This window comes from Triticum dicoccoides, chromosome 1A, assembly GCF_002162155.2.
Source record: "Triticum dicoccoides isolate Atlit2015 ecotype Zavitan chromosome 1A, WEW_v2.0, whole genome shotgun sequence".
In the NCBI taxonomy this organism is placed as follows: Eukaryota; Viridiplantae; Streptophyta; class Magnoliopsida; order Poales; family Poaceae; genus Triticum; species Triticum dicoccoides.
In genome coordinates, this window is record NC_041380.1 from 5,111,711 (window position 1) to 5,128,156 (window position 16,446).

The following is a 16,446-nucleotide window of genomic DNA, read 5'->3' on the forward strand; positions in this document are numbered from 1 at the left end:
CACCATTTTTCCGTGATCCTAGCAGCTACTCCCTCCGTTCCAAATTACTCGTCGTGGTTTTAGTTGAACTAAAACCACGACGAGTAATTTGGAACATAGGGAGTATATGTGATGTGTGACTGCCTGTAAGAGCCCAAGACTGAGACTCCATTAGTTTGTGTTATGTTCATGCTTGCATGCTATATAATGTGTGTTTTATTTTGTTTTGCATCATGCATCATAATCATCAGTGCTTTGGTTTGTGGCATATTTAATTTTGTTGTGATCTTGCGTGAAACTTCTTCTCCTCATCTTCATCTTTCAGTTGCCTCTTGCTCTTGCCACCAAACCAACACCCAAGTTTCAAATCCAATCTCAAAGTTTTTCCTTTCCTTTCTTTTATCCAATAATTCAAGTGACATTTTTACTGGTCCAAATAAATGTTCACTATATTCCTAAAATACCTAGATCATGCCTACACTCACTCCTCATATTTTCAGCTCATTTGGGCATGTTTATGTTGGATTCTAAATTTATTCAAGCTCGAACTATATTCAAATTTGTTTGAATTTAGAGTCTTTAAAAATTCCTAAACTAATCTTTATTAATTCAGGCATATTTCCAGATTTCTATAAATGTGGTTTCCCCTTCTAATTCCCCTCCTACCTCTTCTGTGCGTTTCTGCAAGTTTTTTTTTTACTTTCATACAAGGGTTTCCTATAGTCTTGGCAAGCTTTCAAAAATTTGCGTACGTATATGATATGTGATGCGCTTTCGCCAAAGCGACAATATTAACAACTTTCAAATCCGATGTACTACAATTTTCAAAAAGATGTACATTGCCTATACAACTCGCCCAAAATATACAAGGCCAACCTCGGTGGCTTTGCACACATCTTGTGGGGAACGTTTATTAACCAGAACTACTCCCTCCATTCCAAAATATTTGAAGTTTTAGGTTTGTCTTAACTCAAGCATCTTCACTTGAAGATGTTTGAATTGGTACAAATATAGAACCTCAAATGTTTTGGGGCAGCTAGGGTTGCAACAGTGTTCATGTTACGCCATCACAATGTCATGATCAGTAGAAGCATTTAGACACTCACACAGAGCAAAATAGCAAGATCAGAAGATAATCCGAGCAAAATTAACCGAGTTTAAATTAAAAACATTCAAGTCAAATTAGCATTCAACACCCCTCCAACTCAACTGTACAAGTTTCCAACCCTCAGAACACACACCCAAAACACACATCACCTCTTGCGCATTTCGCCATCCCTCCTTGCACCCGTCCGAACTCTAGTTCGTCGGCGGGGCAAACACGAGGGCGCCCTTGCGCAACTTACTTACGGCGAATCGCCAGCAGACCGTTCGAACTCGCTACATACCCCAGCCTTGCCGGGGAGAAAAATAAATAGCAAAACTGGGGATAATTTATTGCAGCTTCTTCGTCCTCCAGTTAGTGAGCGAAGATCGAGTCATCGCCCTCGGCCGCGTTAGCCCTGCGGCTAGAGTTCTCCTGGTTAGGCGAGGTCGACAGGCTCGCGTCTCCTCTGGTGTCCGCACTGTGGAGCGGCCTGTTCCTCCCGGACCTAGGCCGGATGTTGTTCCCCACAGGGAAAGGTTCCTGGCCAAAAAAAAAGCATGAATAAACCTCCATGTCAACCACTTTGCATCATCGGATGATATTGTTAGCATGGCACATATGCAAGTGTTTAACTGACTTCTGTGATGTATCACACACATAAACAGATCTATGAAATTGGACAGACTCGATGAGTTTGCGACTCGAAAACCAGTATGGTCTCTACTAGCTAATCCAACCTGGTCTACAGAAGTGAAACCGAGAGTTTGATATAAACTCGTACCTGCTCCCCTGCGTTCGGGCCATCCTTGTGGAAGAGTATAGGGCGGCACCATTTGTCTTCATTCATCAGGCTAGAATTCCGAAAATGAGAAACCAATTCATTCCTGCCCTGGATTCTAGCATATGCGAGTGTTGCCACCTTCTCGCTATTGAATTTTTCCCATCTCTTGCCATTAAATGTCTGCAGAAAATTGTGCCTCCAGTTAGTTGCCAAGCGAAATTAACAAATGCATACCAAGCAAAACACAATGTAATATTTTAAGAATCTTGTTAAAATCTACAAGATGTCAAGTTTTTCTCTTCAAATGTATACTGAATTGGTGAACAGGATATAGCTCTCACAAGTTGCTATCAGCTAGTAAGGTCAGGGTGTACATATATACCTTGTAAAAGGGAATTATGTGCTGCGGATCGGTCATGTTGATGAAAGCATAGCCCACGTTGCATTTGTTCTGAGGAAAGCATAGATTGCAGCGTCAGTACCTAGAAATTCTGCTGCAAGTTCCAACCTTCACACTAGGACAAAGAACTTACCTTGAAGTCAATCGGAAGGTAGACGAAATCATAGGTTCCACGGTGATTCTCATCAATGACGCCCAGAAGCAGTTTACAGTTGTACCTGTTGAGCACATCAAGTGTGAGTCCACAGAAGGGACCTCATTAATGTGAAAGAAGAAGCCTGAAAGCAGTGCAAACGTACTTGTTAGGAATGTTTTTGATCATCAGCGTGGTGCGTGGGTCTTCACCCTTTGCTATGCGTTCGATGTCAAGCTCAAATAGCCTTTTGTTTTCTGGCTGGACAGCGTTTCCATCATGTCTGCGGTTCCTCATCCGATCATTTGTAGCATCATAGGAAGCGGAAACCTGAACCATAGGGTTCCTTCGGTTCATTGCATTGCACATTTGTTGCAGCGACGGGAATCCAGTGCCAACTGGAGAGAACATGGTCTCCCTGTAACTTCCCCTGGCAGGTGCGAAGACAGGGACATCTGATGGATACATTTGAGGGCTACCAGGAAACCCTACACTCCCGAGAGACCCTGGATGAACAGAGCGCGCGTTTCTGAAACTGCCTCCATTGTTTGGAGCTGAACCCATGTGGTGTTGATCCATAGGATAAGCGCCATTATTCAGTGTGTGAGGCGGCACAACACCAGGATAACCATGCATGTGCCCTGGGTGCTGCACATTCGACCACAGCATTGGAGAGGAGGGACTTTGAGGAAAAGCATTTGAGTTATTCCAACTGTAGTGGTGTCCATTGAGGGGGAAACTTCCAACTCCGGCAGGACCAAATGCTGCAGAAGGAATTGTTTTATGTTGATAAAGTTTCAAAAAGAAAGGAACAATCTCCATGAAGTATATAACATTTGCTACATGCTTCAACATATTTCTATCATGGTACTGAGCATTCCAACAGTACTGATGTGTTAACTGAATTTGTCCTAGTTGTCAGAGATAGTTGTATTGTAGGACTCTCCTATTTATTTCTTTTTTGTACATGCACATATATTGGTCTAGAAGTCTATGGAATAGATCTAGTTATTATTCCTTACACTAGTAACAAAATTATAGCAAGCAGCGATTTTACAAATCCATGCTGAACAGGTAAAAATAAAGGCTTACAGGAGACAATGAAAAACAGTCCAAGCCGAGGAGTTTTACCTTCATTATTCTGATCAAAGGAATGACCATGAAGGCTACCAGAACCCACTTTCTGGAGATGACTGTAATCCACTCCATCTACTCTGAAGCCAGCACTCCTGCCACTTGATGTCATGGACTTGGAGATATTACAAATACCGTTTTGACTCTCCGGCAGCGAGTGTGGGTGGAACATCTGCATTCCATGCCCAAAGTTTCCTTGACCAAGCGATCCGCCAAGTTCACTAATAGCAGCTTGATTGTTGTACTGGCGTGTAGGTTCAATTCTGATAGGCGACGACAGCTTCTGAGGGCCACTTGAAGCGATGCCATGGGGTGATCTATCCAATTGCGGACTAACTGGAGAAAATATATTATGTAGAGTGCTGTTCTCATGACTTTTTGGGCCTCCTGTTTGACATGTCCAAGGTTGCAAAATGTTTTAGACAAAATGAAATGTAGAATCTGATGAACACGTTCAGTCATATATCATACCAATGATCCCAGGTGGAGAGTTTCTTGGCTGGCGAGGGGAACCATCAAGCTTCCACTCTCTCGGATACTGTTGCCTCAAGCTGTTAGGAACAGAGACAGAAAATTAGATCCCCACACTATATCAATCCCGTATGAATAAAGGCAGCAGTATACAGCACAAATTACCCAAAAATTGTCCCTCCAGGATTGCTAACTTCAGCCTTGATTTTTGGGCCTGAGATAGCACCCTTACTAAGGTCATACAGTGCTGCTTCTGCTGCTCTGACATCGTAGAACTCTACGAGTTTCTTATTGCAGCTTGTAGAAGCCCTGCAAATCTATAACCAACAAAAAGGGTCATTACAGGTTGGGGTTCCTAATTTTACAAAGCAAAGTTTGAAAGTACCATTACCTCCTTCACATCACCATAAACAGTAAGTGCTTGTAGAAGATCATCATTGGAAACAGAAGGATCAATGTTAGACACCACCAAAATTCCCTTGCTGATATCCTTATCTGAAGCAGTTCCCTACAGAAGTAGCAGATCATAACAGCATCAAAACATTTGTATAGATGTCCAGTGCAATGCTCATGTAACCTTCAGTACAAGGCATGACATTAAATATATTCTTGCATCCTAGCAGGCTAATTTTTACAGATTAAATGAGGGACACACACGGACATTCCACATGATTTTGAGGCAAGTTTGTTTGAGAAAACAGCATTGCATAACCAGCACGTAAAATCAAAAGGCGGAAATTGATATTAGAGAACACGTGATATGTCTACTAGAAAATAACTGATAGTATGTTTACCTTAGGAATGCAAAATTGTACATCAAGCTTCACCAGCCCCAGAGGCTTGCCATGGAGTGCTCTCATTGCGTTTTGGGCAGCTCGTATGTCATAGTAAGACACTGTTACATACCCATGCTCCTTGCAGGTGTAAAGCTTATGTACGTCCCCATATTGCTGTAGTGAAGATATAATATGAGTTCAAAAGGGTAGCGCTTAACAAAGTAAACGAACTTTCAAGAAGTATAATAAGGAAAAAAGAGTTGAAAACCTGAAATAGAACTCTTAGATCAGAATCAAGAATGTTGGTGTTAATGTTTGTGACAAAAAGAGTTCTGGAAGGACATTTGTTGATGTGGTGCTCCCCAGGAAAATGGCACTTTGAGGATCCTTCCAGATTTCTTGCACCTTTAATGGAAATGGAATCATCATTCTCAAGCTCCAACCCTCCGCCAGTGCCAAATATATCTTCATCGGTGTCATCCTGGTTGATAGACAGGCCAGAGAGTTCAAAGCCATCGATAACGCCCGATATCAAATCATCATCGGTTGGTAGAAGATCTCCAATAGTTTGAGCTTCAACTTCCTTCATGGACCCTAGAGCTTCATCTCCCTCGCAGATGAAGCTAAGTGTATCAGCAGACTGGCCACAAACACCAGCGGCCATTATTCTCGCTGCAAGAACGTAAGCCAAAATGATCATCAGGGTAAAGAAGAAACGGTGCAAAAAGAAGTAATAGCTGAGAGCAAAGAAACTCACAGTTGCCACTGGCTGTTTCAGCAATACCCGCCTCTCTAGCAGACAAGCCAAATCTAGATCCAGGGGTCGTGAGCATATCACCCCAGGATACCGACGGCGAACTTGAAGCATTTCCTTGCCCCATCGCTTTACTGACGCGAAGGGCATCTAGGCCCTTGAAGACTTGGCCTCCTGTCTGTTCCAGACCGCCTTCAGGATTCGCCCCCATCGGATGGATCTTCTCAAGTGGAGAAGCAAAAGCTGGCTTGCTCCCTGCCATTAATGGAAACTGTCAGTTCATGAAGGGCCATCCAATCTATCACCGTACTGCAAAGCTTGGAAAGCATGTGTTAAATGACAAGTTGATCATGGCATTTAATTGCTAACCGTGTTTAGTTAACCTCCCAACTAATTCCTACCAAACTGTCTTCAGCCAACATCCCATAACCATTCCCACTGTAAGAAAACGCCCCCACTCATTCCCTGCCGAATTGCACCGCACCACTGATATCTGTACCTACCAAACCGAGATGCTACTAAAATCGGATGCCTATATTATTAGGTAACATATAACTGATCCAGGTGGGATTTCCTTGGCAAAGGAAAAAAGAACTGAACCGAATCGATGCAACAGCCTAATTTCTGGTTTCAGCCAGTTGGTTGGATCAGCTACAAAGAACTGGCTGGAAATGACCGGAATAAATGCCAGCCAGAAAATCTCCCCGAAAAACATGAAACACAAGTTTCAAACTGCCCCCCAAGGTACGAGCTGGATAAGGCAGGCAAGTTAGGTATGCATCCCTATCTTTTTTCAGTGGAATTTTATTGGAGCATCAATAATTCCAGCACTGTACCAACTACCAACACCGAGCAAGCACGAAGGAGAACCAGGACATTTTATTTAGGCCGCGGCATGAATTGAGAAGAGGACACCCAACTGAACACCTCCAACCATGCAAGAAGCAACAGCCACAAAACAATGATCACGGAATTTTAAAAAAGAAAGCATGGTGCACACACACGCACCTCTCTGATCAACCATTGACTCCGATTTCCAGAATCCAACCTGCCTCTGCATTATCAAAGCATATATATATATATATATATATATATATATATATATATATATATATATATATATATATATATATATTTGTAAGAAAACGAATCATGTGGGGCGCAACCGCTACTACTATTCCGCATTATTTGCCAACAGAAACCAAACCAAGGCTCTATCTCTATCTCTTTTTATCTTCTTCTTTCTTGCTAACCTCTGTGGGGACAAGATCTTCGGAGAAGAACGACGACGAGGAGTCTGGCGGTGGGCCGCCGAACGAGGACAGGTGTCCCCTGTCAATCACTCCGGAAGCTATCACCATGGTGTCACCTTCTTTCTTCTTTCCTTGTCTCTTCACCTCCTCAGCCCCTCAACTGCCTGCCTGGCCAGGAATCAATTAGTGGACAACAAGGCGAACGAAAGATACAAGCAGAGAATGCTGTACAGATAGATAGAAGCAACTGCCTTGCTGTTCCGGGACGTCGCTGCCCGGAACAGAAAAGCCCTACTGCCCCAGCAACCGCACGCATGCATGCATGCCGCCTAAATTTGATGAGATGGGCAAACACAATGCACTAACAATGATAAAAAGAAAGTCCGATTGAAATTCACTGTTAGTCTCATCTCATCACCCTAATTTAAGGTGAAAAAACTCGTGATTTTAAGGGTGAACAGAATGCTAATTTTAGATGCCGTGTGACCTAGAATTTTTGCAACAGAAAAACAGACGGAAGATTCTAATCTCACAGATGGAAAGGGTGTCGAGGCAAAAGGGGGAGAGACGGAGGAAGGGAGGGGTGGAACCCAACCGCCCCCCTCAAGAAATGGAAACCTACTGCCGTTTCTGGACGGAATCCGGGGAGAAAAAGGTGGGAATGGCGCGGTGGGGAAGAAGAAGAAGGAGACGACGACCAAAAAGGTCAGCAGGGGAGGCGGTGGCCGGAAAAATCTAAAGCTGTTCCTTGCGGAACAATAATAATAATAATACTAGTATAAAATAGAAAAGCTGGGTACTTTCTAGGGCTTTCAGGGGGTAGAAACAAGATAAGGACGCCATTTGTTTTTATTTATTATCTCCCTAATAATCAATCAATCTATCCATCTTCTTGTTCGAACTGACGGACCTATTTTATTACTCAACCAGTAGTACAACGGCAGCAGCAGCAAGAGTAAATTATTCCTGGGATTAAGTAAGCGGTGTTGCGCGAGTCCATGAGTAGTACCACTGTAAATCGGACAAAAAGATCCCCAAATTGCAGAACGGAATACTAGCCCATATGTACGCCCATGGTCAGAGCCGGAGGGTAAAATATTGGCGGAAACCGCAGATCGAAGTGGTTAAGGGGGAGAGAAAACCAAGAAGGAAGTGCGACCAAGAAGACGAACAAATCGAAACCCATTTGCTCGCCCCAGAGTGAAATTGGAAGAGAGCGGAGCCACATTTGGAAGGAAATCGAAGCGAAAGCGACCAAGAAATCGACTCACCACCAAGAAGAAGAAGAAGAAGAAGAAGAAGCAGGGGAATGATGGATGGGATTGTTGGAGTGCTAATGCGGGAGCGGGAGCAGGAGCAGCTTAATTTGTAGCAGTACTGGGGGGATGCTGGGCCATGAACCGGCTTGAAATAGGGGGAGATGGGGAGTAAGCGGCAGGGGAGGCGGGATAAGCAGAGCAGCCGTGCCGGTTGCTTCTCCCCCCGCGGAAGGCAACCTTGGCAACCAGGCAGGCAGCGTATGGAGGAGGAAGAAGGGAAGCTTCCGCCTACGCGATTCCAAACTCCCCACACAACACAAACAAACAGAGAAAGAGAGAAAGAAATCCTCCTTCCCCCGCACTGCAAGCAACCCGCCGCCCCACGCAAGCAAGCAGGAAACAAGCTGCTGCTTATCTTAATCGATAAATCTCGGCTTAAAGAGACGGATCACGCGCGAATCGAGTGCGTGCGGCGCTCACCTACGCCACCGATCCGTCCTCGCTCCCCGCCATGCGCCGCCCGCCGGAGTCGGGGAGGAAGACGCTCTCTTTCTCTCTCTCTCTACACTGTCTCTCTCCTCTGCTTCCTGTTCCTCGGGTGTCTTTATTGGAGAGAGAAGAGATTGATTGCGCGCTCCCCTCCCCCGAAAAACATACAAAAGACCGCAACTTTGGGGCGGACGGCTGCGTGTGCGCGTAGCGGTTTCAGTTTCGTCTCAACAAACCCATTTCTTTATTTTATTTTGGCCATTAAATGAACAAAGCCTCCCCTGTGGAATGTGGATATATCCTTGGTACTACTTGTGGGGGGTACCAGCCGATGTTTATGTCCAACTCTAGGGGGCACACAATAATTGCGAAATGACTTGGCAAAAATAATTCTGCTTCCAAAATTTTAAAAATGGGAGTTTTGATTATGATCATGTTGCCAAGGCTTGGTCAACACGGAGCTAAACTTAAGTGCATATGGATCGGTATAGATGACGGATGCCCTGTTATTTTGCGCTTTGTCGGTCCAGCTTGCGCGGAGTAACGCCGTATCGGCCGGGCTGAATACGTGCACGCCATGTGCCCCCCTAAACCGTGTCGATCCCGCACCCCTCTCCTTATCCTTTTGGTTCCGAGCACGAAACGACAATTAAAAAGTGCTTTGGTGGTCAAACCCAGCCGTGTTAGGGGAAGAGTGGGTCATCGGTCGTCGATGCCTACCTAACATCAGTGGCCTGGAACACGACAAAAGAAAATCCAGAGACAACGCAAGAGGGGAGAAGGGAACGGACGAGAGAACTTGTTGTCTCCAAGCATCGATCTAAAGAATGAACACGGGCACGCCATTCATACGCCGATCCACTCATATAGATGGTATAGATGACAAATGCCACGTTATTTCGCGCTTTGTCGGTTTTAGCTTGCATGGAGTAACGTCATATCACGCAGGCTGAATACGTGCATGCCATGTGTGTCCCACCCCCTAAACTGTGTTGATCCCGCACATCCCCCTTTATCCTTTCGGCTCGACGCCGGTTCCGAACACAAAACGACATTTGAAAAGTGCTTTGGTGGTCAAAGCTAGCCGTGTTAGGGGAAGAATGGATCATCTGTCGTCGACGCCTACCTAACATCAGTGGCCTGGAACACGACAAAAGAAAATCCAGAGACGGCGCAAGAGGGGAGAACGGAACAGACAAGAGAACTCGTTATTTCCAAGGATCGGTCTGAAGACTGGACACGAGAACGCCACTCATACGCCGATCCACTCATTTGGATGGTATAGATGACAAATGCCACGTTACTTCGCGCGTTGTCGGTTTCAGCTTACATGGAGTAACGCCGTATTAGGCAGGCCGGATACGTGCACGCCATGTGTGTCCCACCCCCTAAACTGTGTTGATCCCGCACATCCCCCTTTATCCTTTCGGCTCGACGCCGGTTCCGAACACAAAACGACATTTGAAAAGTGCTTTGGTGGTCAAAGCTAGCCGTGTTAGGGGAAGAATGGATCATCTGTCGTCGACGCCTACCTAACATCAGTGGCCTGGAACACGACAAAAGAAAATCCAGAGACGGCGCAAGAGGGGAGAACGGAACAGACAAGAGAACTCGTTATTTCCAAGGATCGGTCTGAAGACTGGACACGAGAACGCCACTCATACGCCGATCCACTCATTTGGATGGTATAGATGACAAATGCCATGTTACTTCGCGCGTTGTCGGTTTCAGCTTACATGGAGTAACGCCGTATTAGGCAGGCCAGATACGTGCACGCCATGTGTGTCCCACCCCCTAAACTGTGTTGATCCCGCACATCCCCCTTTATCCTTTCGGCTCGACGCCGGTTCCGAACACAAAACGACATTTGAAAAGTGCTTTGGTGGTCAAAGCTAGCCGTGTTAGGGGAAGAATGGATCATCTGTCGTCGACGCCTACCTAACATCAGTGGCCTGGAACACGACAAAAGAAAATCCAGAGACGGCGCAAGAGGGGAGAACGGAACAGACAAGAGAACTCGTTATTTCCAAGGATCGGTCTGAAGACTGGACACGAGAACGCCACTCATACGCCGATCCACTCATTTGGATGGTATAGATGACAAATGCCATGTTATTTCGCGCTTTGTCGGTTTTAGCTTGCATGGAGTAACGTCGTATCACGCAGGCTGAATACGTGCATGCCATGTGTGTCCCACCCCCTAAACTGTGTTGATCCCGCACATCCCCCTTTATCCTTTCGGCTCGACGCCGGTTCCGAACACAAAACGACATTTGAAAAGTGCTTTGGTGGTCAAAGCTAGCCGTGTTAGGGGAAGAATGGATCATCTGTCGTCGACGCCTACCTAACATCAGTGGCCTGGAACACGACAAAAGAAAATCCAGAGACGGCGCAAGAGGGGAGAACGGAACAGACAAGAGAACTCGTTATTTCCAAGGATCGGTCTGAAGACTGGACACGAGAACGCCACTCATACGCCGATCCACTCATTTGGATGGTATAGATGACAAATGCCACGTTACTTCGCGCGTTGTCGGTTTCAGCTTACATGGAGTAACGTCGTATTAGGCAGGCCGGATACGTGCACGCCATGTGTGTCCCACCCCCTAAACTGTGTTGATCCCGCACATCCCCCTTTATCCTTTCGGCTCGACGCCGGTTCCGAACACAAAACGACATTTGAAAAGTGCTTTGGTGGTCAAAGCTAGCCGTGTTAGGGGAAGAATGGATCATCTGTCGTCGACGCCTACCTAACATCAGTGGCCTGGAACACGACAAAAGAAAATCCAGAGACGGCGCAAGAGGGGAGAACGGAACAGACAAGAGAACTCGTTATTTCCAAGGATCGGTCTGAAGACTGGACACGAGAACGCCACTCATACGCCGATCCACTCATTTGGATGGTATAGATGACAAATGCCACGTTACTTCGCGCGTTGTCGGTTTCAGCTTACATGGAGTAACGCCGTATTAGCAATCAAAAATTTTCCTACGTAACACCAAGATCTATCTATGGAGAGACCAGCAACGAGTAGAAAGGGAGTGCATCTACATACCCTTGTAGATCACTAAGCGGAAGCGTTCAAGTGAACGGGGTTGTAGATCACTAGCAAGAACGTTTCTTACCTACGCAAAACCACAACGTGATATGCCAATTGCTATTTACCCTTCATAAGGACCCTTTTCATCGAATCCGTTCCGACTAAAGTGGGAGAGACTGGCACCCGCTAGCCACCTTATGCACCAAGTGCATGTCAATCGGTGGAACCTGTCTCACGTAAGAGTACGTGTAAGGTCGGTCCGGGCCGCTTCATCCCACAATACCGTCGAAACAAGATTGGACTAGTAACGGTAAGCATATTGAACAACATCAACGCCCACAACTACTTTGTGTTCTACTCGTGCAAAGAATCTACGCAATAGACCTAGCTCATGATGCCACTGTTGGGGAACGTAGCAGAAATTCAAAAATTTTCCTACGTAACACCAAGATCTATCTATGGAGAGACCAGCAACGAGTAGAAAGGGAGTGCATCTACATACCCTTGTAGATCGCTAAGCGGAAGCGTTCAAGTGAACGGGGTTGATGGAGTCGTACTCGTCGTGATTCAGATCACCGATGATCAAGTGCCGAACGGACGGCACCTCCGCGTTCAACACACGTACAGCCCGGTGACGTCTCCCACGCCTTGATCCAGCAAGGAGAGAGGGAGAGGTTGAGGAAGACTCCATCCAACAACAGCACAACGGTGTGGTGGTGGTGGAGGAGCGTGGTAATCCCGCAGGGCTTCGCCAAGCACCATGGGAGAAGAGGAGGAGGGAGAGGGGCAGGGCTGCACCAACGAGAGATCAAATCGCGTCTTATGGGCAGCCCCTAGGCCTCATATATATAGGGGAAGGGGAGGGTTGCGCCCCCTTTAGGGTTTCCCACCCCAAGGGGCGGCGGCCAGCCTCCAGATGGCATCTGGTGCGGCGGCCAAGAGGGGGCGAGGAGTCCATCCTCCCCAAGGCACCTCGGAGGTGCCTTCCCCCTTGAGGACTCTTCCCTCTAGGGTTCCCTAGGCGCATGGGCCTCTTGGGGCTGGTGCCCTTGGCCCATGTAGGCCAAGGCGCACCCCCTACAGCCCATGTGGCCCCCCGGGGCAGGTGGCCCCACCCGGTGGGCCCCCGGGACCCTTCCGGTGGTCCCGGTACAATACCGATGACCCCGAAACTTGTCCCGATGGCCGAAACAGGACTTCCTATATATAAATCTTTACCTCTGGACCATTCCGAAACTCCTCGTGATGTCCGGGATCTCATTCGGGACTCCGAACAACATTCGGTAACCACATACAAGCTTCCTTTATAACCCTAGCGTCATCGAACCTTAAGTGTGTAGACCCTACGGGTTCGGGAGACATGCAGACATGACCGAGACGTTCTCCGGTCAATAACCAACAGCGGGATCTGGATACCCATGTTGGCTCCCACATGTTCCACGATGATCTCATCGGATGAACCACGATGTCAAGGACTCAATCGATCCCGTATTCAATTCCCTTTGTCTAGCGGTATTTTACTTGCCCGAGATTCGATCGTCGGTATACCGATACCTTGTTCAATCTCGTTACCGGCAAGTCACTTTACTCGTTCCGTAACACATCATCCCGTGATCAACTCCTTGGTCACATTGCGCATATGATGATGTCCTACCGAGTGGGCCCAGAGATACCTCTCCGTTTACACGGAGTGACAAATCCCAGTCTTGATCCGCATAAAACAATAGATACTTTCGGAGATACCTGTAGTGCACCTTTATAGTCACCCAGTTACGTTGTGACGTTTGATACACTCAAAGCACTCCTACGGTATCCAGGAGTTACACGATCTCATGGTCAAAGGAAGAGATACTTGACATTGGCAAAGCTCTAGCAAACGAACTACACGATCTTTGTGCTATGCTTAGGATTGGGTCTTGTCCATCACATCATTCTCCTAATGATGTGATCCCGTTATCAACGACATCCAATGTCCATAGCCAGGAAACCATGACTATCTGTTGATCACAACGAGCTAGTCAACTAGAGGCTCACTAGGGACATATTGAGGTCTATGTATTCACACGTGTATTACGATTTCCGGATAATACAGTTATAGCATGAATAAAAGACAATTATCATGAACAAGGAAATATAATAATAATACTTTTATTATTGCCTCTAGGGCATATTTCCAACAGTCTCCCACTTGCACTAGAGTCAATAATCTAGTTCACATCGCCATGTGATTATCACTCACAGGTCACATCGCCATGTGACTAATACCCAAGAGTTTACTAGAGTCAGTAGTCTAGTTCACATCACTATGTGATTAACACTCAATGAGTTTTATGTTTGATCATGTTGCTTGTGAGAGAGGTTTTAGTCAACGGGTCTGAACCTTTCAGATCCGTGTGTGTTTTACAAATCTCTATGTCATCTCCTAGATGCAGCTACCACGCTCTATTTGGAGCTATTCCAAACAACTGTTCTACTTGGAGCTATTCTAAATTATTGCTCCATTATATGTATCCGGTCTCTCTACTCAGAGCTATCCGGATAGGTGTCAAGCTTGCATCGTCGTAACCTTTACGATGAACTCTTTTACCACCTCCATAATCGAGAAAATTCCTTAGTCCACTAGTTACTAAGGATAACTTTGACCGCTGTCCTGTGAGCCATTCTTGGATCACTCTTGTACCCCTTGACTGACTCATGGCAAGGCACACTTCAGGTGCAGTACACAGTATAGCATACTGAAGAGCCTACGTCTTAAGCATAGGGGACGACCTTCGTCCTTTCTCTCTATTCTGCCGTGGTCGAGCTTTAAGTCTTAACTTCGTACCTTACAACTCAGGCAAGAACTCCTTCTTTGACTGGTCCATCTTGAACACCTTCAAGATCATGTCAAGGTATGTGCTCATTTGAAAGTATTATTAAGCATTTTGATCTATCCTTATAGATCTTGATGCTCAATGTTCAAGTAGCTTAATCCAGGCTTTCCATTGAAAAACACTTTCAAAATAACCCTATATGCTTTCCAGAAATTCTACGTCATTTCTGATCAACAATATGTCAACAACATATACTCATCAGAAATTCTATAGTGCTCCCACTCACTTCTTTGGAAATACAAGTTTCTCACAAACTTTGTACAAACCCAAATTTTTTGATCATCATCAAAGCATACATTCCAACTCCGAGATGCTCACTCCAGTCCTTAGAAGGATTGCTGGAGCTTTGCATACTTATTAGCATCTTTCGGGATTGACAAAACCTTCCGGTTGTATCACATACAACCTTTCTTCAAGAAAATCGTCGAGGAAACAATGTTTTGACATCCTATCTGCAAGATTTCATAAATAATGCAGTAATCGCTAATATAATTCCAACAGACTCTTAGCATCGCTACGAGTGAGAAAATCTCATCGTAGTCAACTCCTTGAACTTGTCGGAAAACATCTTAACGACAAGTCGAGCTTTCTTAATGGTGACATTTACCATCATTGTCCGTCTTCCTTTTGAAATCCATCTGTACTCATACATGGATCCTCTCTCGGATTTTATGGCCTCAAGACATTTATCGGAATCCGGGCCCACCATCGCTTCTCCATAGCTCGTAGGTTCATTGTTGTCTAGCAACATGACTTCCAAGACAGGATTACCGTACCACTCTGAAGTAGCACGTATCCTTGTCACCCTACGAGGCACGGCAGTGATTTGATCCGAAACTTCATGATCAATATCATAAGCTTCCACTTCAATTGGTGTAGGTGCCACGGGAACAACTTCCTGTGCCCTGCTACACACTGGTTGAAGTGATGGTTCAATAACCTCATCAAGTCTCCACCATCCTCCCACTCAACTCTTTCGAGAGAAACCTTTCCTCGAGAAAGGACCCGATTGTAGAAACAATTCATATTGCTTTCGGATCTGAATTAGGAGGTATATCCAACTGTTTTGGGTTTCCTATGAAGATGCATTTTATCCGCTTTGGGTTCGAGCTTATCAACCTGAAACTTTTTCATATAAGCGTCGCAGCCCCAAACTTTTAAGAAACGACAACTTAGGTTTCTCTAAATGGTGTCGTCTCAACGGAATTACGTGGTGCCCTATTTAAAGTGAATGTGGTTGTCTCTAATGCCTAACCCATGAACGATAGTGGTAATTCGATAAGAGACATCATGGTATGCATCATATCCAATAGGGTGCAGTTATGATGTTCGGACACACCATCACACTATGGTGTTCCAGGTGGTATTAATTGTGAAACAATTTCCACAATGTCTTAATTGTGTGCCAAAACTCGTAACTCAGATATTCATCTCTATGATCATATCATAGACATTTTATCCTCTTGTCACAATGATCTTCTACTTCACTCTGAAATTACTTGAACCATTCAATAATTCAGACTTGTGTTTCATCAAGTAAATATTCTCAACATCTACTCGAATCATCTGTGAAGTAAGAACATAACGATATTCACTGCATGCCTCAGCACTCATTCGACTGCACACATCAAAATGTGTTACTTCCAACAAGTTGCTATCTTGTTCCATCTTACTGAAAATGAGGCTTTTCAGTCATCTTGCCCATGTGGTATGATTTGCATATCTCAAGTGATTCAAAATCAAGTGAGTCCGAATGATCCATTTGCATGGAGTTTCTTCATGCATATACACCAATAGACATGGTTCGCATGTCTCAAACTTTTCAAAAACGAGTGAGTCCAAAGATCCATCAACATGGAGCTTCTTCATGCGTTTTATACCATTATGACTTACATGGCAGTGCCACAAGTAAGTGGTACTATCATTACTATCTTATATCTTTTGGCATGAAAATGTGTATCACTACGATCGAGATTCAATAAACCATTTATTTAGGTGCAAGACCATCGAAGGTAT

General features: G+C 45.4%; 1 protein-coding gene across 3 annotated transcripts; it reads right to left on the reverse strand.

The window, feature by feature from the left end:
- Positions 1–1,112: 1,112 nt before the first annotated feature.
- On the reverse strand, positions 1,113–8,649 carry LOC119357682 (protein MEI2-like 3). Of its 3 annotated transcripts, none has more exons than XM_037624552.1 (15): positions 8,508–8,649; positions 6,769–6,932; positions 6,524–6,569; positions 5,519–5,770; positions 5,030–5,433; positions 4,780–4,935; positions 4,377–4,493; positions 4,151–4,302; positions 3,986–4,065; positions 3,512–3,901; positions 2,547–3,144; positions 2,381–2,465; positions 2,230–2,298; positions 1,848–2,027; positions 1,113–1,606 (listed from the first exon to the last, which is right to left on the reverse strand). In XM_037624552.1, exons 2-15 carry the CDS (start codon positions 6,874–6,876, stop codon positions 1,439–1,441), a joined length of 2,805 nt encoding a protein of 934 aa, XP_037480449.1. In that variant the 5' UTR covers positions 6,877–6,932; positions 8,508–8,649; the 3' UTR covers positions 1,113–1,438. The 3 variants fall into 3 exon arrangements, with proteins under 3 accessions (XP_037480449.1, XP_037480453.1, XP_037480459.1); XM_037624556.1 differs by having other exon boundaries at positions 6,769–6,936; positions 8,508–8,639; XM_037624562.1 differs by lacking the exon at positions 8,508–8,649 and adding an exon at positions 8,040–8,174.
- Positions 8,650–16,446: the final 7,797 nt, after the last annotated feature.

Bases quoted from the DNA above. Each gene is read 5' to 3' on its own strand.
- LOC119357682 (XM_037624552.1), bottom strand. From the start codon at position 6,876: ATGGTGATAGCTTCCGGAGTGATTGACAGGGGACACCTGTCCTCGTTC. The intron at 6,570-6,768 runs GTTAGCAAGAAA...TTGATAATGCAG, and splicing joins AAGATCTTGTCCCCACAGAG to AGGCAGGTTGGATTCTGGAA. The intron at 3,902-3,985 runs GTATGATATATG...CATGTCAAACAG, and splicing joins CTCTCCACCTGGGATCATTG to GAGGCCCAAAAAGTCATGAG.